General features: G+C 42.2%; 1 protein-coding gene across 19 annotated transcripts in view; it reads right to left on the bottom strand.

The window, feature by feature from the left end:
• Positions 1 to 941: 941 nt before the first annotated feature.
• CAMK2B (calcium/calmodulin dependent protein kinase II beta) overlaps positions 942 to 25,056 on the bottom strand; it is a 210,428-nt gene continuing 186,313 nt past the window's right edge. For 9 of the 19 annotated variants that reach the window (XM_087706258.1, XM_087706263.1, XM_087706256.1 and 6 more), the window contains 9 exons: positions 23,265 to 23,384; positions 22,291 to 22,416; positions 20,728 to 20,856; positions 19,585 to 19,713; positions 17,797 to 17,931; positions 10,254 to 10,329; positions 8,988 to 9,082; positions 7,494 to 7,728; positions 942 to 5,157 (listed from right to left, as the gene is read on the bottom strand). In XM_087706258.1, coding sequence (XP_087562384.1) covers positions 7,496 to 7,728; positions 8,988 to 9,082; positions 10,254 to 10,329; positions 17,797 to 17,931; positions 19,585 to 19,713; positions 20,728 to 20,856; positions 22,291 to 22,416; positions 23,265 to 23,384 — 1,043 coding nt within the window. In that variant the 3' untranslated portion in view covers positions 942 to 5,157; positions 7,494 to 7,495. The remainder of the gene's footprint in view (positions 5,158 to 7,493; positions 7,729 to 8,987; positions 9,083 to 10,253; positions 10,330 to 17,796; positions 17,932 to 19,584; positions 19,714 to 20,727; positions 20,857 to 22,290; positions 22,417 to 23,264; positions 23,385 to 25,056) is intronic. The other 10 variants (XM_087706274.1, XM_087706275.1, XM_087706268.1 and 7 more) reach the window with 3 other exon arrangements.

Raw genomic sequence — 25,056 nt, 5'->3', positions numbered from 1 at the left:
CTGATCTAGCAGTCAGCCTGCAGTGCTGCATTTAACCACTGCGCCACCTTGGCTCGCAAATCTAAGTTGCCTTAGATTGCAACTCAGGATTCTCAGGCGGAAGGCTATGGGATGTATTTTCTAGCAAATTTGGAATTTGTAGTAGGTGATGTCTTTTAAGATTCAGAAAGGATGTATTTGACTTTGATGGAAATACCCAAGGTTTTAATACAACTTTGCTGCCCTCTGGTGAGCACATAACAGGTTTTAGAAGCAAGGGGGGCTTCCATGAGACCAACACAAGATTCTGAATTTTGCATGAAAGTTTGTAGTTTAAGAAATGCACACTAAAACGCAACAATTAAGGATAGGGTCCTCACAAATCTTATTGTAATCCCCCCTCCCAGTTTGTTTGTTTTTTTTAAATGTTGCTCATGCATAGTAGTTGAGCTTAGACTTCTAAGTAGTACCAATCTTGTGTCATTGGTTTTCTATCTGTGGTGGCACCCGGGATTTATAAACCACCAGCATTGTTGTCTTTATTTAAATGACTGTATAAATCACAGAATACTATTTTTGAAATAATTTTTGTAATGTACTGTTATTTTACCAAAGGTTTAAATTTAATCACTACAATCCATCAGTGGGTCAACAACAGAAAGCATCATCTCTGTTTCACCTAATACAGCTGAAATGAACAAAACTCTAATTTCTGCAGAGTATAAGTAAAACTATTGGTCATCTGGCTAATTGTTACTTGATTTTGGCCATTTATTTATTTATTCATTGGCCATTTAGTTCAGCTTCCCTAGAAATATGGGTCTCTGTTATTTCTACCAGCCTAACAGGTAGCACTATAGCCACAAACTCTGATGTGTCTATAAAAATGATTATATGAGTGACATTCAATAATTGTATTCGTTTTATTTTACAACCTAGTATAGTTCTGTGGTTTCATTTAAGTTAAATTTTAATTGTGAAAAAATGACTTGTTTATTCTTGCCTGACTTTAATCCCAACGAGATACCTTAATTCACTGAGAAGGCACAGAAATATATTAATCATTTTAGCGACTAGTTGCCCTGCAAATACTGAGAACCTGATTTAGAAGAAAGGATACCAAAATTTTTGGCATGTCTTAGGAGATAAATGGGCTCCTGCAGGAAACATTTAATTGCTGAAATCCTCGTAACTTTATATCATTCCTTTCAGCAAATCTACTTTAGAAAACTTTGTATGACTTGTGCCTAGAAAAACAGTTACTTTCAATTTAAATCAACTGCCCAAGAGCCAACTTATCACTTACTCCTCATTTCTACCTAAGGGAAAATATATTAAAAACCATGCACAAAAATTCTAGGGGGGGAATCATGAGCTGACATGGGGAAAGGTAACATAACAAACTTTAGATTCGAAAAAGAGAAATGCATTTGAACTTGGTTACATTCACCCATCTCTATCACTATAGACTATGGGAGTTCTAAAAACAACATTGGGATTGGAATTTTGCATTATTTACATCTGACTGAAAGGCTGAATTAATTCCATTCGCATCGAATTGTAAAGTAATGGACACTTGCGGAAGTCAGGCGGTGATGCAAAAATGTTTTTTAAAAAAAATCTAATTAAAAAAAGTCTCTTTGGGGATTTTCAGCCCCTAAATTGCACATTTTTTGTGTTATGCAAAATAGCACTTCAACCTTTCGTTCCAAAAGCGGCATTGCCTTCGCATTTATGTTTCGCTCACATCACTTAAGAGGGGATTCCCTGCGCAATCTAAGTTTTCAATAATCTTGTTCTGAAATCAACAGTCCTAGGAAATCAACACGTTTGTTTTGGTGACAGAAGTTTGTTTTGGTGACAGAAGTTCCTCTAAAGGCAAAAACTGTAATTTATAGAAAGAGGAAAACACTTGAGACCTAGGAACATTTATTTTGCTCTCATATGAACATGGAAAGGGAGGCAGTGCAGTCTAGTGGCTAACATACTTTCCATTCCTGACAGACCTTGTATGCCAGTCCTGTTTTAATATAGTAAACTAACATTTGTAATTTTAGATAAGATCCCTTTATAAAAATGTGAAGATCTGGCTTAGTCCATCAATTCTATCTCTGGAATTAAAAAAAAAAAGTTAGAAACAACTGTATTTTCTGCATGCATGTTTTCTGACTACTGTTTGAATATATGAAAGTTAACTAAACTCCCCTAAGTCAGGGGAATCCACCTTTATTACAGACATAAGAACATCCACCACTGAGAGATGTGAAGCCCACAGAAGGGCACAGGTGAGATAATAGAACCAAGAGGCTTTATTAGCTTCTAAAGCATACAGGAAGAGTTCTTCTCAGCCTCTTCTGATACATCTCACTATCCAAAGGTTGAAGGAAAAATTGGCAACATGGGATCTGCCTTCCTCCCTATGACGTCCTATCATCCCTGGAGCACACCTAGAATTCACCATTTAATTATACAACAGGACGACTGGAAGCAAGCTATGAAGAAGGAGTGTCAACAAGAAGCCCACGGGACTGTCCAAACAACCTCCAAGCTTTTGGGTAAGAAAAGTAGGATTTCAAAAGACCCCCAATCCATCACCCAGTTCTAAGTAAGGGATTCTTGACGTCAACCCACTTGATTTCCCACTTAGCTGATGCTCTGTCTGTGCGCAACGCACATATCTTCACATACCATCTCAGAAGCAAAGCCCACTGAAATCAACTTGTCTCCATCTCTAGAGAGATTACTAGAAAAATCCCTCCCTTCAAAGCAACCATCTCATTAAACTTTGCCTTGAAATCTTTCCTGGCAGGAATCAACAATGTGGATTTCCACTTGTCAAAATAGAGTTTTATGCCCTGCACATCGTAGCAAGATACTTCAGCCCTCCCCCTCTCCCCAAAAATCTATTCCTCTAGTCATGGTCCACGAGGCATCACTCACTTGACTCTGTGGTCACAAGGGCCTAATTAACCACCACATGCTAGGAAACCAGTTGAAGCTGTGGTATGCTGAGCAAGCTACTAGGGGGAGGAGGATGTCCCCTTTGTGAATATTTAAAGATAGGGGGAGGGGAGAGCCCATTAGAACAAAACAGAGCTTTCTTATTAATACATTCTGGCAAATGCCACACTGTACATCTGTTATGGCCAATATGAGCCTCCTGGCATGAAGATGTAACGAGCAGAAGATAATGGTCGAGATCTTCCACTGGGACCCTGGAGCAGCTGAAGCTGGCACTAGCAACTGCTCCACAGCATCTGACATCATTCACACCACCCTCGACCATGAAAGACCCCCACAACGCCACCTTCCATCACATTCTGTTAGCACTTGGTCCATGGGGAGACTTGCCCCCTTTGGTGTCGCTTGTTTGGGGTCACCCGTTGAGTCAGTTCCTGAATCTAGAGCTCCCTGAAGAGTAATTTTCTCAAAGTCTGCTATTACAGAGGTGGGGGGGAGGAGAAAGAGAGAGTGTGGGGGGGAGAGAGATTGAGAAAGAGAACGGAGATGAATGAATGGCCTATGCAACTTTACCTTGACCAGCTCTCTTTCTTCTAGGCTAAGAACTCCAAGCACCCCCTCCCCAAAACAGTCACTTCCTATTCCTTTTAAGTCAACATACCCTACGGAAGGTAAAGAGAAATGAGAAAAGGGGTGGGCAGGCTGAGCATTTACAGAGTATAAGAAAGCATCTCTTCCTCATTCTGCTGGATAGATAACTTCCCAGCACTAGATAAGGCTGAGTTTTAGCACTGTTGACTCTTTCCTTGCTGGCACTTTGAAGTGACATTACAACTTCCCAGCCAGTCCCACTAAGCAAGGGCAATCCCCATCCTAATAACAAATCACGGTAGGGACACAACCACAACTCCAGTGTTAGTAGCCCTTGTTGAGAGATCAAGATGCTAGTAAAAGGTCAATTGCTAATTACACAGGTATCCCAAAGCCTGCAGAGAGGCCTATATGTAACTCCAAGGTAATTCTATACGTCATCTACAGACCATCCCAGGAGGGATGCAGTCATGAGCCTACCAGAAAATCATTGGCAGTGGTGTTAGCCTGGGAGGAGCCCAAAAAGCAAAACCACCAATAGGATCCCGCTCCCTCTATTCAAAGGAAACAAACAAAATCAGATGAAGAGGCTGAATAATTAGCGTCATCGTAATCCACTACTACAGCTAGAGGAGAAAGGAAGTGAAGGGGCCTGGAGGGGAGGGGGTCTTCTTCAAAACAAAATGGTAGCACTGATCACAAACTTCCAAGCGCGAACACAATCACCAGAGGGGAAAAAGGCCCGGATTTTTTTTGGCAGAGAATGCAAATACTATAAAAGGGGGCTCTGCGTTTGGCTTTGTGTATGTGTGTGTGTGTGCACGCGTGCGCACAAACACACGCACATTATATATGTATATAATATTTACAATAGATCCTGGGTTTAACAGACTCATGGGGGAAGGGATGTCCATCACATCTAAAAAAATTGCAAAATGCAGTAATTTTTTTTTTTTTAAATACATGTGTAAAATGGCAAATGTGTATTTTACACGTGTGTCAAAACGGCCAAGGAGCAGATGCAAAAAAGTGCACGGACAGATTGTGTCCCACTGCATCTGAAGCCGGCTGAACCAAGGTCTGGTAAATTAAGAGTGTGTGTGTGTGTGTGTTTGTGTGTGTATATAGATGTGTATTCACTAAACAAACGAACACTGTTCAACACTGGGATGGATGCAGGGAGGAGATGGGATCTTCGTTTTTTTGTTTTTTTTGTTTTTTTTTTGAAGTTGAGACATTTTTCACTGCAACATCTGGTCACCTGAACAGCTGCACACCAAAAGAAAAAAAAAAAAGAAAAAAAATGGAACTGATAGGGATGGTGAGTGCATTATAGTCAGGCTGCAAGTCAGACAGCTGGATGGATATGGCTGGGTTTGCTTCTTCTTCTCCTTCTTCTTCTTTTAAATAATTGAGTCTACTTGGATTTTTGTTTTTCTTATGTGTTTCTCTGTCTCTGTCTCTCTCTCTTTGCAAACACAGGCACTGGAAATGAAAGAGGGGAAGGAGAGGGAACGGGGGGGACACGAGCATGCGGGCGCGTGCTTGTCACTGCTGCTCCCGGCTAGTGGCTCAGCTGAAATCACCATCTCCTTCGGGATGAAATCAGAACAGCCAGCATGAATTCTGAAAGACAAAGAGAAAATGGAGACATCGTGAGGAACAGCTCAAGAGCCCCACCAAGAGGGGGTCTAGGACAACTCGCCACCGCTAACTCGCCATGGGACAACTTGCTGCGGCCAACTCAGCTGTGGCCAGGTCACTGTGGGACAACTCGCCGCAGGACAAGACTTACGCTAATATCAAAGAAATGGTGGAACATAATCATTAAACAAAGGATGCAAAAGGAAATGTGAATCACAGAAAATTACAATAATTTAAAGACAATTTTAAATACTTAAAATGAATTGTTGAATTGTCCCGCAATGAGTTTTCCCGTGGCGAGTTTTCTCGTGGTGAGTTTTCCCGTGGTTTTTCCTGTGGTGTTTTCCCGTGGCGAGATGGCCACGAGAAGTTGTTGAATGTTGGATGTTGATTTTATTTATATGCCGCCCTTCTCCCCCGAAGGGGACTCAGGGCGGCTCACAACTCAACCAGGGAAGGGGGATACAAACAGAAAATTAAAGCAACACAAAAACAATACATAATTTAAAATGCACAACAGTCATACCAATTTGAGACGGGGGCAATAGTTCTTCAGCCCCAGGCCTGTCTGAACAGCCAGGTTTTAAGGGCTTTGCGGAAGGCCTGGAGGGTGGTGAGGGTTCGAATTTCCACGGGGAATTCGTTTTCCCCGTGGTGTTTTCCCGTGGCGAGATGGCCACGAGAAGTTGTCCCATTCTGCCCACGAGGCAGGCAACCACGTGCGATGCAAGAGACCTGGCCCCCGTTTCCCACAATCCTGAGGCTGTTATCCATAACTCAGTTTCAGCCTTGAGCCTGGACATTAGTAGCATCGTGGACATATCCAACCATTTCCTGATTAAAATCAAATTCAAAAGAAACCTCTTCTACTGTAAAAGTTGGATTACCTTAACCCTTAATGCAGGAAGTCCTTGACTTACAACCATCCGTTTAGCGACTGTTCGAAGTTACAATGGCACCGAGAAAAAAGTGACTTATGACCAGCCCTCACATTTACAATCTTCATAGCCTCCACATGACCATGTGGGGAAAATTCGGACAGTTGGCCACTGGCGTGTATTTATGTTGGCCACAATGTCCTGAGGTCACAATTTGTGATCTTCCCAGCCAGCAAGCAAACAAACAAACTCTACAGGGGAAGCTGGCTAGGCATAAAGGCCGCATTATTCCCTTAATGACTGCAGGCAGTCACAGAACAACTGTTAGGGGTATCTCCGTTGGGAGACAGAGAGTAGCACAGCGGAATGTACAGCTAGAGGGGAAGGAACGTTGCTAGTAGAAGAAACACACGAATAGAGTCTCAGACACTGCTAGTGAAAACAAGTAGCTTTACTACTAACAGTAGCTTCACAAGCAGTGATAGTAGATGTTTGTCCAAACACAATTCAAAGTACAAACAATTGCTTACAGTCACAGTTCACGTTCCAGTCATCAAGCGAGCAAGTAGTCATCAAGCATAGGACAAGCAGAGAGAGAGAGCTTTCCTGACTCCCTCTTATTGCAAAGTTAATGACAGCTGATAAGTACATTCACCCATTTAAAGCAACATCGACCGTTTGTTACTGTATATGAATCTATATTGCCTACCCAACACTAGGGGTATACTCCCAACAACATGGTAAAAATGGTTGTAAAATCAGGCATGGCTCTCTTGATAAATCGTTTTGCTTATAAATGGGAATTCTGGCCCCAACTGTGGTTGTAACTCAAGAACTACCTGTAACTGATTAGAAGTCAGGTTTTGTCTCTTGCAACAGGGATCCTGCTGTCTGGCTATGTTAGAAGGACACCACTGCCACTCCTTTTTCTCCTTCTTCCAAGCACTTAGTCCTTTTCTAGAAGTTTGCCAGAGCTTAGAACTCTGCTTCAAAAACGAATCATGACGCAACACTCCTTTATTTTATGACTCTTACAGCTTCATTTAAGCAGAGTGATTGCATACATATACATTCTTGAAAACCAAAGTCACATACTCTTAAGTTGATTAAATAAACTGGGGGAGGGGGGGACCATGGGAAAGCTGAAGAAGAAGTCACAAGAAGCGAAGTCAGAGTGATCGTCCACATTCAGCCTGATCTTCTGGAATGGGTGAACTAATTTTGGAGTTAGAATGGAACATTTGCATACCCATCAAAAAAAAACCAGAGCTTCAGACACTAGGAAAAAGCCAAAAAAAGCAGAACAACTGCTCTCAATTAGGTCTTGCATGGATCCCTCCTCTCTCAAATCCAACACAAGCATGTGCTCCATACCGACCAACACAAACAGTTGATCGTTCCAGGAAATGGAGTTTAGCCACCCATTTGCCACCTTCGTACCTTCACTGGAGTGGGGCCACCGGAGCTCCCGAGCAGTGGAAGTGGACATTCTGCCACTTGCCATCCCGGCGGTGCCAGACCCGGGTCTCTTCAGACTGGCAAGTACGGGGACGGCCCTGCCCATCGATGTACTGTGTCAGGCGGATGTAGGCAATGCAGGCAGCATCTTCCCCGATGACATGCACATGAGGGTTCAGGATGGTTGTGTGAATGGGCTTGTTGTTCTTAGATAACACTAGAAGGGCACAAACAGGGCACTGGTTAGGAAACTGTACACAGCAGGAAAGCAAGGGAAGGGCAAGTCATTTTTAGCCCCTTCTCTTTCAGGAAAAACAAAACAAAAACACAAGCCAGTTTGGTCTAGTCTAGTGGTTCAGGCATCAGGCTAGAAACCAGAAGTTCTAGTCCTGTCTTAGCATGAAAGCTGGCTGGGAGACTTTTTGGCCAGACATCCTTGCTCTCTCTCAACTCAATCTACTTCTCAGCCTTATTGTTGTGAGAAAAATAGGAACAAGAAGAAGAAGAAGAAGAAGAAGAAGAAGAAGAAGAAGAAGAAGAAGAAGAAGAAGAAGAAGAAGAAGAAGAAGAAGAAGAAGAAGAAGAAGAAGAAGAAGACGTAGTAGTAGTAGTAGTAGTAGTAGTAGTAGTAGTAGTAGTAGTAGTAGTTATATTTGCTGCCTTGAGTTATTTATAAAAAGTTAACAAAAATGGTTGATTTGATTGGATCTCATCAGGTTTTTCTGGCTGATATGGATTACTGGATAGGTTTGACTGAATTAGGCACTAGTGATTAGAATTCTACTTGGCCTGAAGTGAAGGAAGGAAGAGCAGGAAAACTTTTGCTTCATTGGCTGGAAAGGTACTTGGTTTTTAACTGGTTTGTAAAAAAATTTTTACATCACCTATAATGTTGCAAAGTCCTATTATCCAGCATCAAAGCTTCAGCAGAACCTCTATAAGTAAGATTTTAGATGGGCTGATCTAGTTGCTTATTTGTGCTAATCTATTTTGATTCCCCCCCCTTTTTTTAACAAAATAATTTCTGTTTTATTTGCTATCTACAGGCTTCCTAGCTAAAATTGAACTGCTAGGGCAGGCAGAAATCTAATTTTGGCAGCTGGTCTAAGACCAAAGAAGACAAATCTTCAGTGATAAAAGGAAGGACTAGAACAGGGAGGAGCAACAGTTTTCTTGCTTAGCTTGTTTAATTTAGTTCAGTTCAGTCTAGGGTTTTTTTGCAAGGAATTTGGGGCACCCTTTTGCTCTTTAAATTTGAACACAAATTTGGGTGGACAGACTATTTTCTATGGGATAAAAGTGTGTATCTTTCTCTTCTAGAAGGCTCAATCACCAAGGCTCTAGTTTTGCTTCAGAATCTGTTCAGAAAAAAAGGAGGGGGAGGCAGAAATTTGAAACCCATACATTTCAAGGATGTTTTGGGGGCCACAAAGCGCTGGGATTGCTCACTTTTATATTATGCAATGCTCTACTCACAGTTTTCAAAGTAAAATCTGTGGAAGTCCATCCCTTCAACAAGATTGCCCAGCGCTTCAGGCTCAAACGAAGTTAGGCCCGGATCACATATTTTTCTAGGGAGAAAGAGAATGTGAAAATTGAGATTAAGGGTTTGTTTTTTCATTTTTTACTCTTTTGGAAGGCAAAATAATTCTTAAGCTTCTTAGCATTTGTAGAAATCTTGCATAGCATCTGAATGCACTCCGGACAGGTCTAGATATTCACAGGGTTTGGGAGCTTGTATTGCTCTCCTTTTTCCCCAAAACATATACAGAGGGGCTAAGACTAATTTCAATTGAGAAATTAGCTAATGAATGTGTATCACAAAACTATATCAGATGCATGATATAGCTAAGAGAGCCATAGCTGAGCTGTTAATTAACCAGAGGATTATAAAAGCAGAAAGCTGGAAGGGACATTTCAATCTGAACCTTTCAAGTTGAGCCCACTCAAATCTGACCCAAAGCCAAAATTTCAAATTTAGCAAATCCAATTTACTAACAGGCCAGGCAGAGAAAAATGCAAATGAGCTGACACAGCTGATGCATAAAGCATGAATAGAGAACTTTTACAAGAATAAACTACTGCTTTCTAGGTAGAATAAAAGTCAAAAGGGAACTCCCGTGTTGAGGTGGCGCAGTGGTTAGAGTGCAGTACTGCAGGCCACTTCAGCTGACTGCTATCTGCAGTTCAGCAGATCAAATCTCACCGGCTCAAGGTTGACTCAGCCATCCATCCTTCCGAGGTGGGTGAAATGAGGACCCAGACTGTGGGGGCGATATGCTGACTCTGTAAACCGCTTAGAGAGGGCTGAAAGCCCTATGAAGCGGTATATAAGTCTAACTGCTATTGCTATTGCTAAATTACAATAGGCATCAAATAATGTGGCTATGTGAGTGTAACACCTTAGCTGCACAAGCTGCATTGAGTGCCGATTTGCTCCCATGTCCAATTCAAGGTGTTGTTGGTGTACTTTAAATCCATCCACGGCATGGAGTCAGGTTACATGCAGAAGGGTCATCTACCCATTATATCAGCCTGACCCACCCAGTCAAGCAGGGAGGTATGTTACAGATAATAAGATATAAAAACATAGCATTGTTTTAAAATAGGGAAGCAAATTTAATTCTATCGATGACTGGCACTGTTTACATTTTAAAAAAAGCAATACATATAAAACTGCATATAAAATAGTGAGTTGTGAGACCAGGGGCTCCTGGGAGATCTCACACTCAGCCTACTCACGCATAGGCCTCAAAATCTCCATTGTTCACAGCCTCTATCAGCTGCTCCGTTATCTTGATTATTTCTTGTTTGCGGGCTAGGTTAAAAGAAAAAAAAAAGAATCAGAGAAGAAAGAAAAATGGGGAAAATTAACAATATGATCAAGAGTGAACACCTTTCATGTCAAGCAGAAAGCAGAAAAATACTGCTTTAACATGCTCCATTCCCACTATTCTTTAGGATCTTAAGGGCAATGTTATTATATCTTGGCTGCAAATATCTGGACCATCACTAGTAGGCAACAAAGAGAAAGAAAACATGCTAGGTCTTTGCTGTCATACAGTGACTGTCTGCAATCCTGATCCTAACCAACGATAGTGATGGAGTTAAACCAGGGAGAACTCAATTCAAAACTCTGGTTGACCTCAAACTCTTTAAGAAACAGTGGACCAATTGTTTGGAAACTGCACAAAATCGTTACGAGAGTTAAACTAAGGTAGCATAGGATGAACTTCTTGGAGAAAAGGTGGGTTAATATCAGTAGTAGTATGGATATGGTCCTTCAGAATTTGATGCCACCCTAAAAGAATGTGGAAAAGACTAATCGTGTGTCTAAAACACACAGACTCCCTCAAAAATCAGATGCACAGATTATTCACCATATACTGTATGTACATCCTAAACTAGCTTTCCATCATAGAAAAGAAGTAAATCCTAACCTTATGAACCGGAGCAGAACTGATTTAACTGCAATCATACAACTTAGGGAACAATAACCTGTTGTCAGCTTCCATCACATTATAAGATTCCACCCTTGCCTCAAAGATCAAGGCATTCCTTTTTCCACAGAGAAATCTATTGTCCTCTTACAATGTGGGTTGAATCTCCACATATCTCTGAAACCAGCACACACAGGGAGATGCAGGAATTACAATGACTCAAGTGACTCAATTAAAGCAAGTGCTATGAATAATGAAACACACTCTAGTGGCAGAGATAACAATGTTACCGGCCTCACCTAGGTCATCTCCTTGGAGCCTAAGCAGTTTTTAGACTTCTGTCTTCACATGGACTGAAACCCCGTTTCATGGTTGGTTAGCAAGCAACCAACCCTACCTTGAAAATAAATTCCCTTCTTCTCTAGATCTTAACTCTTAACAGAGCCATAAGCCATAAGGAGATGTTAAGTAATCTAAAAAATGTATTGCAAGTCAGTACTTCTAATGAACCATGTCCAATAAGAGATCCAATTGTGGGTCTCAGTGATATGTATTACAGGTATAGTCCTTGACTTATGACAATTGGGACTGGAATGTCCACCGTAATACATTGCAGTTGTAAGTCAAGTCAGACCCAATTATATGACAATGCTTACGGTGGTTGTTAAGTGAATCAGTGGCTACAACTCCATCCATTTCTGCATGGAGATGCTAACTTTCCTTTCCCAAATTAACTAAGCCTATGAACAAAGAGATTTGCTATGCAAATGAGCGACAGACAGGCAGTGTTTTATCACCAGCTGATTCCACCAATTTTCTGGATGCTCTCGAGTTTTAAATATCCAATTGTTACTGAGGTAGCATTCTTGCTGTTAAGAAGAATGCAAGGCTAAGAGAACAAATTGTACGTGCTTATACTACGGGAAAACTCACTCAGAAGACAGGAGATCACCCCCAAATAATTGTATCTTGAACAAACGTGGACTGATTTCTGATACATTATCAGGACTGTAATACGATTGAGATGGAGCCAGTGAAATCAAGAATTGATAGATTTTGCCTTACAAATTACCACATGTGGATGACTCCTGGGATAAATTAAATGGATAAAAAAGGCAAAGGGGAAACAGTAACTCTTTTCCTTAGCCTTATCTGAGCCACAGCTAAAAGCTTCATGGAGCAATAAATCCCACTCTGCAAAGAATTGTCCCCAAATATTGCTCAATCCTAAATGATATGACAGATTAGTCGGTTCCACCACAAAACCGCAGTAGACAAAAGCGTGCTCGACGAAAGCGCATACGTGACGTCATCACAGTGCGATGAAAACATCGCGCTGTGATCGGTAAATGTAAAATTAAAGCGAAAACCTTACCCTAACCCCCCCAAACCTAACCCTAACCCTTAACCTAACGCTAAACCTAACGCTAACCCTTAACCTAACGCTAAACGTAACCCTAACGCTCTAAACCTAACCCTAACCCTTAACCTAACCCTAACCCTAACCCTAACCCTTACCTTTATGTGAATCGGCTTGCTTTAATTTTATTTTTATTTCAATTTTAAATTTTTTTCGTCGCGCTGTGATGACATCACGTACGCGCTTTCGTCGAGCGCGCTTTTGTGGACCGCGGTTTTGACGGGTCACGGATTAGTCCACAGTCATCTGTGAATGCCCTAACTATTTCTTCTCCGGCTGCTGCTTCACAAAGGGCAAATTTTTCTCTTTTTACTTCTATTTTACATCTATTTACTTTAGCAAATTTCCAAGGCTTCTTTTGTTTTCACAGTTGGCCTACTCAAGGAAGGTTATCATTTTTTTCATTAAGTGAATACTCATTCCTGGTTTGTCCCATTTTGCACAGAGATCATTCCACATTAAAGAGGGAGAGAGAGAGAGAGAGGGAGGAAGGGAGGGAGGGAGGGGGAGAGGGAGAGAACGAACTGAGGTTAGAGACTGAAATCCAATGCACATGCATTTGGAAGTCAGCTCCACACAAACAGGATTTATTCCAAGCCAACACACGGAGAGAAATGAGAGCACTTTAAACCATCCAGATTAACAAGCTTTGAAAATGCACATCAACTGATAATTTGATTCACATTCAGCCATGCTCAGTATATACATTGCACTTTGCAAATGCCAGTGATCACCCTTAACCCGTGCAATGGTGCTTCCTAAGGACGCTTCTGGTTGCTGACAAAAGGAGGGAAATTGCCTTTGCTTTAATCTTCAGACTAAGGCCAGTTCTTACCTGTGGCCCTGTTGGTCATGCCTACTTCCTCTTTGAAAGGGTAGCATTCTCTATGCTGTGGCACCATTGTGGGAGTCTCAACTCAGCTGTGCCAGAGTCTCCCTCCAGCTGCAAACATGCCAAGCTGTCATGCATCCTTTCTAAATGTACACCAGTGTCAAGGACTCCCAGCTTTTGAGCCGGAGAAGGACAGTTCAGGGCAAAGAGAACCTTGAGTCCCAAACCTTGTGACTCAAAATTCCAACAGGAAAAAGAAACTTCTTTTCCATTTCCTTGGCAGTTGCTGCTCAGTGCAAATTAAGCAGCTATATCAACCCTTGATGGAGCAATACAAAAAAAATTACCAATAGTCCTTTCTGGGCCATTTCTGTGAAGGCCTAAATGTTTGGGTGATCGAGTCTAAAAGTCTGCATTTTCTAAAAACACTGAACTTGGAGTTCCTGAACTACTCATAAACAAGTTCATGGGTTTTTTTGTTGTTGTTGATGATGATGTTTGTTTTTTCAGGATTTTTGGAAGTTGCGGTAGTTGGATGCCAGACTAGAAGATTTTTGGAGGATCAAGAAAATGGCATTTATTTTTTCTACCTCCAGTAACTTCCAGGATCTTGTTTTCACTTGAAATCTCCATTTGGTGCTTGAATAAGGGAGTTTTGCAGCCACTCGGGATCCAAAGGCTTTCAAATGAAACAGAATTTGCATGTCCTAATTGAAACTGACATGACAACTTCCTGCCTGAGGTTCCCTGGACTTAATTGGGAGATGGAGAGAGCCAGGAAAGCATCCGTGTATCACGTAGTCAGATGCTATATGCAAAAATGACAAAAGCATTTCTTCGGTCCTGAGAAGGAAGATAATACAGGTAGTCCTTGACTTATGACCACAACTGAGCCCAGCATTTCTGTTGTTAAGCGAGACAGTTATTAAATGAGTTTTGCCCCATTTTATGACTTTCTTGCCATAGTTGTTAAGTGAATCACTGCAGTTAGCAATAGCAATAGCAGTTAGACTTATATACCGCTTCATAGGGCTTTCAGCCCTCTCTAAGCGGTTTACAGAGTCAGCATATTGCCCCCAACAACAATCCGGGTCCTCATTTTACCCACCTCGGAAGGATGGAAGGCTGAGTCAACCCTGAGCCGGTGAGATTTGAACAGCCAAACTGCAGAACTGCAGTCAGTTGAAGTAGCCTGCAGTGCTGCCTTTAACCACTGCGCCACCTCAACTCTCAGTTGTTAAATTAAACACGGTTGTTCAGTGAATTTGGCTTCCCTATTGACTCTACTTATCAGAAGGTTGCAAAAGGTGATCACATGATCCTGGGGCACTGCAACCGTCATAAATACATGCCAGTTGCCAAGCATTGGAAATCTGATCACATGACCATAAGGACGCTGCAATGATTGGAAGTGTCAAAAAATGGTCATACGTCACATGCATTTTCAGTGCCACTATAATTTTGAACTGTCACTAAATGAACTATTGTAAGGCAAGGACTACCTGTATTAAGAAGAAACTCAAGTTGGCCCTTCCCTCAATCACTGGGGTATAAAAAGGGAAGCGAGGAGAAGCACAAGCTTGCAAGATTGTGTTGCTGTAGCCTATTTCAACAGAATTCTAATCTTCCTCTAGAGTTGATTTTTCTGGTTGGTCTACTTCGTGGTGTTGATAGGTGAGAGCAAGCATGCATATTTATAATTGCTAGATAATCATGCATAAGGTAGACAGTTATCTTTGATTAATTATTTCCCAATCATCAATTAATTGGACATTATTATTTGTCTAACAAAATTATACAAACTGCAGATGGTAATATCTAATAGTTTTGATGTACACGTATTGAATCAATTATTATAGAGCCGAGGTGGCGCAGTGGTGGCGCAGTACTGAAGGCCACTACAGCTGACTGTTATCTGCAGTTCAGCGGTTCTAATCTCACTGGCTCAAGGTTAACTCAGCCTTCCATCCTTCCGAGGTAGGTGAAATGAGGACCCAGACTGTGGGGGCGATATGCTGACTCTGTAAACCGCTTAGAGAGGGCTGAAAGCCCTATGAAGCGGTATATAAGTCTAACTGCTATTGCTATTGCTACTGCTTACTCAGGGGTGTCAAACTCAAGGCCTGGGGGACAGATCTGGCCCACGGGGTGCTTAGATCTGGCCCGTGGGGCTGCTCTGGAAAGAGTGAAGGATCAGCCCGTGGTGCCTCTCCAGAGAAAACAGGTTCCCAATCTCTGTTTTCAGCTGGGATGGCTTCCTGCAACCCTCTGCCAGTGAAAATGGAGCTCGGGAGCCCGTTTTCACTGTGCAGAGCACTTGGGCCACCATAGGCGCCCCTGAGACAAGTGACATCAAGCTGGCCACACCCATCCGGGCCACGCCCACCCCAGCTCCCCAAGGTTAAACACAACCCTGATGCGGCCCTCAATGAAATCGAGTTTGACACCCCTGAATTAACTGATTAAACAGCTAAGATTTCTTCCATCTGATAGCAGATTTATGTAAAATACTGTATAGTTAAGCTGAGATCTGTAGTACACTTATTTGGGACAGTAACAGAAAACTATGTATTTGTAGATAAATGTCTGTATCCATGTAATTTAAAAGTGAAGGTGGGCAAAATTGGTGCTACTTTGAAATCACTTAGTTGAAATACTAAGCAACCAGTGCACACTTAAATCAAGGCCACTTAGAAACTCCAATGAATATTTATAATTGTGGTCTGAAAAATATTGGAATACAAGGGCAGGAGTTGCATGAGAAACACAGGGATAATGAACCCTACATCTGGTGCTTGGGTAAGGGAATGCTACAATAATCAGAAAGATGGTACACTCTATATTGTTTGAAAAGCTCAAGCCAAATCAATGTGTTATTTGTCAAGTATTCAGTCAAATAAATGCATTATTAACATAGCATAAGCTTAACACAACTGATAGCCGCTAAGGCTTCCATCTTACACACTAGAAAATAAGACCACTGACTACAACAGGACTTGCCTCTGAATAAAAATGAGCAAGATCCCATTATATATCAACAAGAGTATAAAATGTTTAATGTACTATTATAGAACATATTAACACATTAACCCTTGAAAGTAATCACAGGCAATGTAACCTATTGGCCCAATCCATCTGAAAAATTAAAACAGCCAAAGGGATCTGATGATGATTAATGTTTGGGATTAGGACTATGGATATTCAGGGTCATGTCAACCTCAAAAGTAGAGGTGTCCAATCTCGGTACCTTTAAGACCTGTGGACTTCAACTTTCAGAATTCCCCAGCCAGTCCTGCTGGGTTCCACCACAAAACCGCGCTCGACTAAACCGCGCTCGACGAAACCGCGTAGCTGACGTCATCAACAGGGCGACAACAGCGCGGAGACAGAAGCACGCTCTAAACGCTAAACCTAAAATTAACCCCTAAACCTAAACCTAACCCCCCTAAACCTAATCCTAAACCTAACCCTAAACCTAACCCTAAACCTAACCCTTAACCTAACCCTAAACCTAATCCTAACCCTTAACCTAATCCTAACCCTTAACCTAACCCTAAACCTAACCCTAACCCTTAACCTAACCCTAAACCTAACCCTAAACCTAACCCTAAACCTAACCCTTACCTTAAGTTGAATCGGCTTGCTTTCAAAGCGCTATTTAAAGCGCCCTTCTTTCTCCGCGCTGGCTGTTGTCGCCCTGTTGATGACATCAGCGATACAGTTTAATCGGGCGCGGCTTAGTCGAGCGCGGTTTTGACGGGTCACAGTCCTGCTGGGCCAGTCATTCTATTTTAGCCCAACCTACCTCCCCATGAAGTTGCCTTGAGCTTTGGAGGAAAGGTAGCTTACGAATTATAATATCAGCACCTGCTGCACTGGGGCCATCTTGGATCTCCTCTCTCCATCCCCAAATTTGCCTAAGGTGAAGTTGTGTGGGTTGCAAAAAAATAAGGCCATGGCTACAGTATAAGCAATATGTCTTCAGGGATGTTGGTTGGGGAAAAAATAGAATTCTGCTTTTCCAAAGGACAAAGAGAATAGAATGGATTAAACATACTGAATAAAGGCACAGGAATTGACCTGGTGCCACGCCAAAGGCAGAGAAAACATTTGCACATAATATGGAAACATGGAACATAGATTCTTCAGAAGCTTTTGGCCAATATCCGCCCTTCCAAGTAAATCCAACCTGTAAGTTCTTCACCAATGCCAGCCAACGTTAAAAGGAGCTGAGATTCAACATCTACACATGGTTAGAGCCACTGATTGCAGAACACTTGTCAGTACCTTCTAGGTTTAACTTCTCGATACAAGCACAACACATCTTTCATGCCCAGACCACTTTTGCACAAGCCATCTGCATACACTGCAATCTGCACAATCCGGTTCTCTCATGCACATGTATCCCACCTCCTCAGCTTGCATTTAGAGTAACCTAGTGAAGCTTTAGCCATCCAGGCAAAGGCACATGGCAGTAAGCGTTAGGCTGTTATTTTACACCTGCAGTGTCACAACAAGAACTGAATGTTCTTTCAAGTCTGAATAGATCAAGCAGGGCTCAGCTGTTGGTTCAGCACCACTTGCGCTACTTACGATCTGAAGGAAGAGGACTAGGAATGGGTGGAAATGGGAAAAACTGGGTGGCAGCAGGCTGTGGCCCCTCAGCTTCTGGGGCTCCAGAGCCCCTTTTCACCATGCTTAGGACATCGGACAACTTGGAGGCTGGCGCTAGACAGATGTAAGAAGGCATGGAGGTAACCATAAAATAAACAAATCAAAACAGATCAATGGTGTGGGGAAAGGAGTCCGCAAAATGATATGTGAATTATTTATTCAGGCTCAGCACTTTATAGGTAGGCTGTTGACTGTTCCCTTATTTTATGAAAAACTATCTGTCCCTGTAACAACTCTTCTTCGCAACCTAAACTGGTTTCTTATAGGCTTCCAGGTGCAATTCAAGGTGCTGGTTATCACTTTTGTTATTGTGGCACCTGACCTCTCTGCCCTTCTCTGAAAAATATGGCTAGCCCTGACCCAGTTGGTCTTCAGAAAGGCAATAAAACATGAGGTTTTCCCCTCGGGCTTTGGATGATTGGAGCTTCCTTTTTGGAGAGAGATGTGAATATGAGTTCCTGGTTGCCTGTTTGTGTTTTAACTGATGTTCATCATCATCTATTGCATGCTTCCCAGAGTTGCAATGTTTTACCCATCCCACGAATGAATAAACAAGGAAGCCCAACTTACAAATTGTCCTTGTCTCTGATTCTGTATTAGTTAGGAAGATTTCTGGCTGAAACAAAGTTGACCTATTTCACAAGATAAATTACTAATTCTGAGAACCAGCTGGAAACCTGTCCCCTTTTCCTGATTTATTAGAGCATCTCCAGCACAAATTACTTTACCAGGTACAAATTCTTGCTAGAGAACAGTCCCCAATGGGGCAGCTTTCTACTTCTTTGGAAGCACTTCAGCCCTGATCAATGTGTTATTTCCCTCACCTTTCCTTTCAGTTTCTGAATTGCCATCATGTTTGTTCTAAAGCAACCTGACCTTGCCGAAAACCTCCAGAAGCTAGAGACTACACACAGCTTTCAGTGGAAACCTCTGGAATAAGAGTTTTTCAGGATTAGAGTCATGCTGCTTGTGAGGGACTAGGGATAAGCTCAGCAGGATTGTGCTAGTCATAGAAAATCAACAATAATCTCTTAAAGGGGAAATCCATGGGAAGCTGTTGTGGCCCAGCAGGAGCCGTTGGAGCTGCCATCAGACTCCGACAGCGAGGGGCCCTCTGAGTCGGCTCTGGAGGATGTGGAGGTCCCTGGACAGGGTTCTGACTCCGAGCAGGGTGCAGAGAGGCTGGTTGGCCACCAGGAGGCACCTGAGCCTTGGACCAGTGGGGGAGGAGACAAGGGAGAGTGAGCCGGAGGCCACTAGTGAGTTGTTCCTGGATGCACGCCATTGAAGAGCTACTAGGCATCAGGAACAATTACGCAATTACAGGAGGTAATTGCACTCAGCTGATGGTCATTAGGCTCCTCTCCAGATTATAAAATGGCTACTTGTGCACACGCCCTCTTTGAAGAAGTTAACACAGAATCGAAGGTCGGAGAACTTTGTATGAGCTTGGCAAGCTGGATTGCTGCCAAGCCTTATCTGTGTTTACTGCTGCCCAAGCTAGTCTGTGCTGGGTTGCTGCCAAGGACCTGTCTGTCTGTTAATTAAATGCTGTAATTTATCTCTGGCTCGGAGTGTGTTTTGGTGTGGAACGAGGGGGGTCAGAACAGGAAGCCAAGTTCTCATGTTGAAAAAAAGACCCACAAAGGGCTCATGTCAGTTGCAGGAATCATAATAGAGAAATCCCAGGGACATTCCACTACTTACACGAGGGAGACAGAGGATTGATGACAATGGAAGGTGGTTCAGAAAGGGGGCTGGAGGTCTTTGGCTCTTCACTTTCGGGGGGCGCAGAGCCCCTTTTCACCATGCCTAACACATCACAGAGTTTGGCAGCTGCGATGGCAGTAGATGAGAAAAGGGAAGGGAGGGGAAAAATGAGAAAACAAAACAAATGGCGCAACAAGCAGAACAGAAATGGAGGGCCGGAAAAATCCCTCTTTGTAGCAGCAGAATTTTTAGTTTTTAGTTTTATTTGTCATTTATAGGCCGCCCTTTTCCCTGAGGGGACTCAGGGCGGCTTACAATTCGTGGGAGGGAGTGCAAGACAAAACATAAAATATGTGAATAAAATGAAATAAAACAGTAAAACACAACATTCATTCAGCATTCGGGTGGGGCGGATTAGGATCTTATCCCCAGGCCTGACGGGATAGCCAGATCTTAAGGGCTGTGCGGAAGGTCTGGACGGTGGTGAGGGTACAAATCTCCACGGGGAGATCGTTCCAAAGGGTCGGAGCTGCTACTGAGAAGGCTCTCCTCCGCGTAGTCGCCAGTCGGCACTGACTGGCGGATGGAATTCGGAGGAGGCCCAATCTGTGCGATCTGATGGGACGGAGGGAGGTAATCGGCACCTCGGAATGTTGAAGAGAACTCTTGATCTCTTCTTGTGCAACTGCACGAGGGAAATAGCTCATCGTTAAGCACAAGACCTTCATTTAGAAGAAAGGAAGGTGGAAAGCCGGCGGGGTGGTGGTGTCTAGGACCTGATTCGGTGCAACCAACTCACCATGGCAACTGACCATAGGACAACTTGCCATGGCCAATTTGCCACAGTACAAATTGCCGTGGAACAAGAATTACACTAAAATTAAACAAATGGTGGAATATAATCATTAAAGAAAGGATGGCAAAGGAGGGACAAAATTGAGTGTCAAAAATTTAAAATAATTTTTTTACATTATTTTAAACAATTAAATTGAATTGTTGAATTGTTCCAATGCGAATTGTTCCGCAGCGAGTTGGCCATGGTGAGTTGTCCTGTGGCAAATTGCCCCATTCCGAAAGCGGAGAGTTTCCGCAAATTTGTGACATGCCACTTTAGAGGCAAGAGATACCCCTGCTACTTACACTGGAGAGGAAGAGGATTAGCGATACCCATGGATGGATTAGGCAGGGTAATGGAAGGCTTTGGGTCTTCAGCATCTGGGGGTCCAGGACCCCTTTTCACCATGCCTAAGACATCAGATTGTTTAGCAGCTAGGGTGAGATGTGGAAGAGAAAGATGAAGAAACAAACAAAATATAAAAAAGCACAGAGATGGGAAAAGTAAAACAAGAGGACAGATTAAAGAAACCATGCCATTGAAGGGAAGGACATTCCTCAAACAATTAAGGAGGTGGCTTGCATCAATATCCTCATAGGTTTGCATGTTTAAGGCATTAATCAGAGGCTAAATTGTACAAAATGATTGCTGATTAGTTAGGGGCACACAAGTCTTCTGTTCATTTGGCCCGCAAAAATGATTGCATTTGTTGCTTTTGTGAATTAGCATCTATGTGCAGTCCTGAATTCTGAGTGGAAGACTTTTTTGCCCCAAGAATTACACGAGTTGCATAATAAACATGGAACAAAATCTGATGAGGTTCCTAGCATGTGCACAAAGATTTATGTCAAGCCAATACATCAATCCTTTCAGTGCATTTTACTGATTGAGTAGTCCAACATTGAAGGGATGTTCTCCCATAAAAAGCAAGAAAAGCTAGTTCTATAGAGCAGTTCCTACTCGGCTGTTCTCAGAAATCTACTTACACTGGAGGCGGAATGGGACTTGCAACAACAGAAGGTGAGAAGGGCAAAGTGTTAGAAATATTTGGTTTTTCTGCTTCAGAGAACTTTATTTCACCTCGTACTTCAGAGAACTAGGCAGCTGGGGCTTAAAAAAAATAGGAGTAGGGAAGGCAAGAAAATTTCTAAAATGCTGAGTTGAAAAATATTAGAGAAACGCATTAGGACAAGAGCAATAACAGTATAACAGACCTTGGAGGTCCACCCCCTGCTCAAACAGGTTCTAGGTGGGACCTCTCTTTGATGTGTTTCCACCCATTGTTTCTTATTCGGAACTCAGGTACTTTGGAGAATAGGTTGGTCCCATCCTATCTGTGGCATCCCTTCAAATACTGGAAGACTGCTATCAAGTCAGCCTTAGTCCTACTTTTCATTAGACTAAACATACCCAATTCTTGCAACCATTCATTGTATGTTTTAGATATGTTTGGGATATGCTCTACAATTCTCCATCTTTGTAGAAATCCAGAACTTCAGCCTGTTGTTGTTATGAATTATTTCTTATTCCCTCTCTACAACTACAAGAATTTTTCATATTCGGGACTAATTATTTTAATTTGTTGCATTGATAGTTGTTTTCCTGCTGAGGTTAAAAAAAGCTAATCATACTGTAGACCTTTTGATTTAATATAATTTGACATTATTACTTTGCAGGACTTTCAAATGAATCATACAATCTTTGCTAATGAAATCCAAGCCAAGAACGCATTCATTATATTTCATTAAAGCGATGTAAGATGTAATTAAACCTGGTTTAATAACAAGCCACAAATGCTTTCTAGCAACACTCTTTTCAGCTACGCAGCTGTTGAATTCTGCACATCCTAGCACTCACACACTACTTACACTGGGGAGGGAGAGGGCTTGCAATAGCTGGTAATATGCAGGGTGAAGAATTTGTTGGGTCTTCAGCCACAGGGGTAGTACCTGATCCCTTTTTCACCAGGCCTAATACATCAGAGAGCTTGGAGGCTGAGACAGGACAAATGAGAAAGGCAGGGAGGGAGGGAGAGAGGGGAGGAAAAAGAGAAGATAAAGGAAGGACAACGAAAAGTAACAGTGAGGTAGAAAAAAAAATTCTGAAAAGATGACTCAAAGATGCAAAGAATCCTTTAACCAATTCACCAAGTGTGTTTTATCTACTTAGTCGTGGCTTTCTAAATCAAATTTCTTCTAGCATCACTGAAGCAAACGACTTAAAGTTACATGGATATGAATAAGGGCTAAGATGAAAGAACTTTGTCTAAGTTCAGCTACTACCATACTTATCCCCGCATTGCGGATGTCTTGTTCTTTTTTTTTTTTTTTTGTAATCATTCTTCTATATGGCTGAGCCTATAAAAGGCCTAGGGATTTGGATTACTACCAAGTTTGCAAGCAAGATTAGGGGGCCCAGCTTCTACTTTTTTTGGTTAAAATAATTTACAGGCAACGTGAAGCTGCATTCAAGAAACCATGATTTGCTGGAGCCATGATTTGAGGACCAGCCAGAACTGAAGATTAATTGGCAAAATCATTACTCAATTTAGCCCCAGCTCAAATATGAAGGTCCATCCAGAGTGGATGTTGTCAAACTCTGGCACATCAAAGAGGAAGAAATGGAAGAATTAAAGGTTCAAATAGGTCCATTCAGACAACAGGAAACCAGGCTTGTGGCCATAGCTGAACGAAACCCATGGCTTAAGGCTTATAATTAGAAGCCTTTAATGGAAGGTGGAACTGGGGACCATCTTATTGTAAGCTGCCAAGAGTTGCTTAAGTCGGGCAGCCCGATAATAGATAAATAACAGATAAGCCAACATTGGGGCCTTGCAACTTACAAGCAGCCGTGATTGCAGCAGCAGCAGATGAGATGACAGATGTCTGCAGGCTGGAAGGAAGTTCAGGGGCAGATCCTGAATTCAGGTGACTTTTTACAAGCTCATTATCAGTGCTTTTAACTAGGGAGAATGTGAAAGAGTAGAAAAAGAAACAGAAACACCATAAAGACAGAAAGGAAAAAAAAAATCCAAAGAACAGCGACACCTTTGGTGGAAGGAAAAACAAAGCAAAACAGGACACATAGAATGGGAAAGTAAAATGTATTTTAATAGGAAAAAAAAAAGAATGGGGAAGATTCACAGACACATAGAGGCAACATACTTCCAAGTATGACAAGCAGGAAGGTTTGATTACATTCACGTCCTATCTGGGTAGGGATTTTTTAACAAGGTATCTGTACTGGTTGAAAATTCAAGTCTTCCCAGAGGGCTTCACCCCTTTAGTCCTAATAGACAACTTTCCCCCTCCCTGGAGACAGGCAATAGAGCATAAGCTGGCCTTCAATGGACTTTCCCCGTTGTTTTTAATAGCCCAAGGCTACAATCAAGCCAGACAAGTGGCTACCAGAAGAATAAGAAACGTGGAGTCCCAGCTAGAACTTAACAGGATATCTCTCCACAGAAGAAATCAGATTAAATGGGCTGTGTGAGAACCAGCGAGGTATCCAGAAGACCTGACTTCTCCTAAGAGTAGAATAGCATTTTTTTACAGCCAGACAGCACTCCTGCAGGGCAGGAATGATAAAACCACAATAGCTGAGCGAATGTGTGCATGTGGCAATGGGGAAATTGAAAATATTTCACATGTCCTACTGCGCTGTAAATTCTACAGGGACCTCAGACCAACGTATGTTCTCCCTCTAGTAGAGAGATTTCTAGGGAGATCAGATAATTTCTACTTGAACCATCTCCTCCAGGATTCAAATCCAGCCACCACTCGTGCAGTATGTATAATGATAATAAGGGGGAGGGATCTAAAGAACTAAAGATCCTTACTCATATTAATACTTTGCTTAGTTATTTTCCAATCATTTCTAGATAACGTATTTATCTTTAACGTGTTTAACTTTTGTGCTGGTCTGTGACCATAATAAAGATTGATTCCGATTCTTTAAAAGGTATCTGAGCAGCAGCATAGGATGTGGTTAGACTCAGCTCAGCTCTTCTTAAATCCTAAACCCATTTCTCTTGATCACAATAATCTAGGATAGTGGTTCTCAACCTGTGGGTCGGGACCCCTTTGGGGGGGGTCGAACGACCCTTTCACAGAGGTTGCCTAAGACCACCGGAAAACACATATTTTTGATGGTCTTAGGAACCGAGACACCAATTTTATGGTTGGGGGGTCACCACAACATGAGGAACTGTATTAAAGGGTCGCGGCATTGGGAAGGTTGAGAACCACTGATCTAGGACATTCATTTAAGCATTGCATATTTCCTAACTCTATCCTGGCACTGATCGTTTGAACAATCTATGGAGAAAGTGAATGATACAAAAAGATGCACATTCTTTCAGAAACCACAGAGATTTGAGAGAAGACTTGTCTCATGTAATCTTCACCCCTCATTTGTGAAAGGTTACATGAGGCGAAGGGATATGACAAAGCTTTCCCCAAGGGTGCTCCTTCTGAGTTCTCCTATCACCTCTTGGGCTTCAGAATATCTCCTCTTTTGCCTTTTGCTCAATAGCACTAGAAGCCACCTCTAGACATGCACCCACGGTTTTCTCTTCGAAATGCAAGCTGATGGGAGTCTTAATTCAAGCCTTGTAGAAAACACAAGCCCCGTCT

Source organism: Thamnophis sirtalis, unplaced genomic scaffold, assembly GCF_051295495.1.
Source record: "Thamnophis sirtalis isolate CommonGarterSnake01/CBP01778 unplaced genomic scaffold, rThaSir2_p1.2 scaffold_2, whole genome shotgun sequence".
Classification (NCBI taxonomy): Eukaryota; Metazoa; Chordata; class Lepidosauria; order Squamata; family Natricidae; genus Thamnophis; species Thamnophis sirtalis.
The sequence above is the reverse complement of the archived record's forward strand: the minus strand, read 5'-3'. Positions and strand labels throughout refer to the sequence as shown.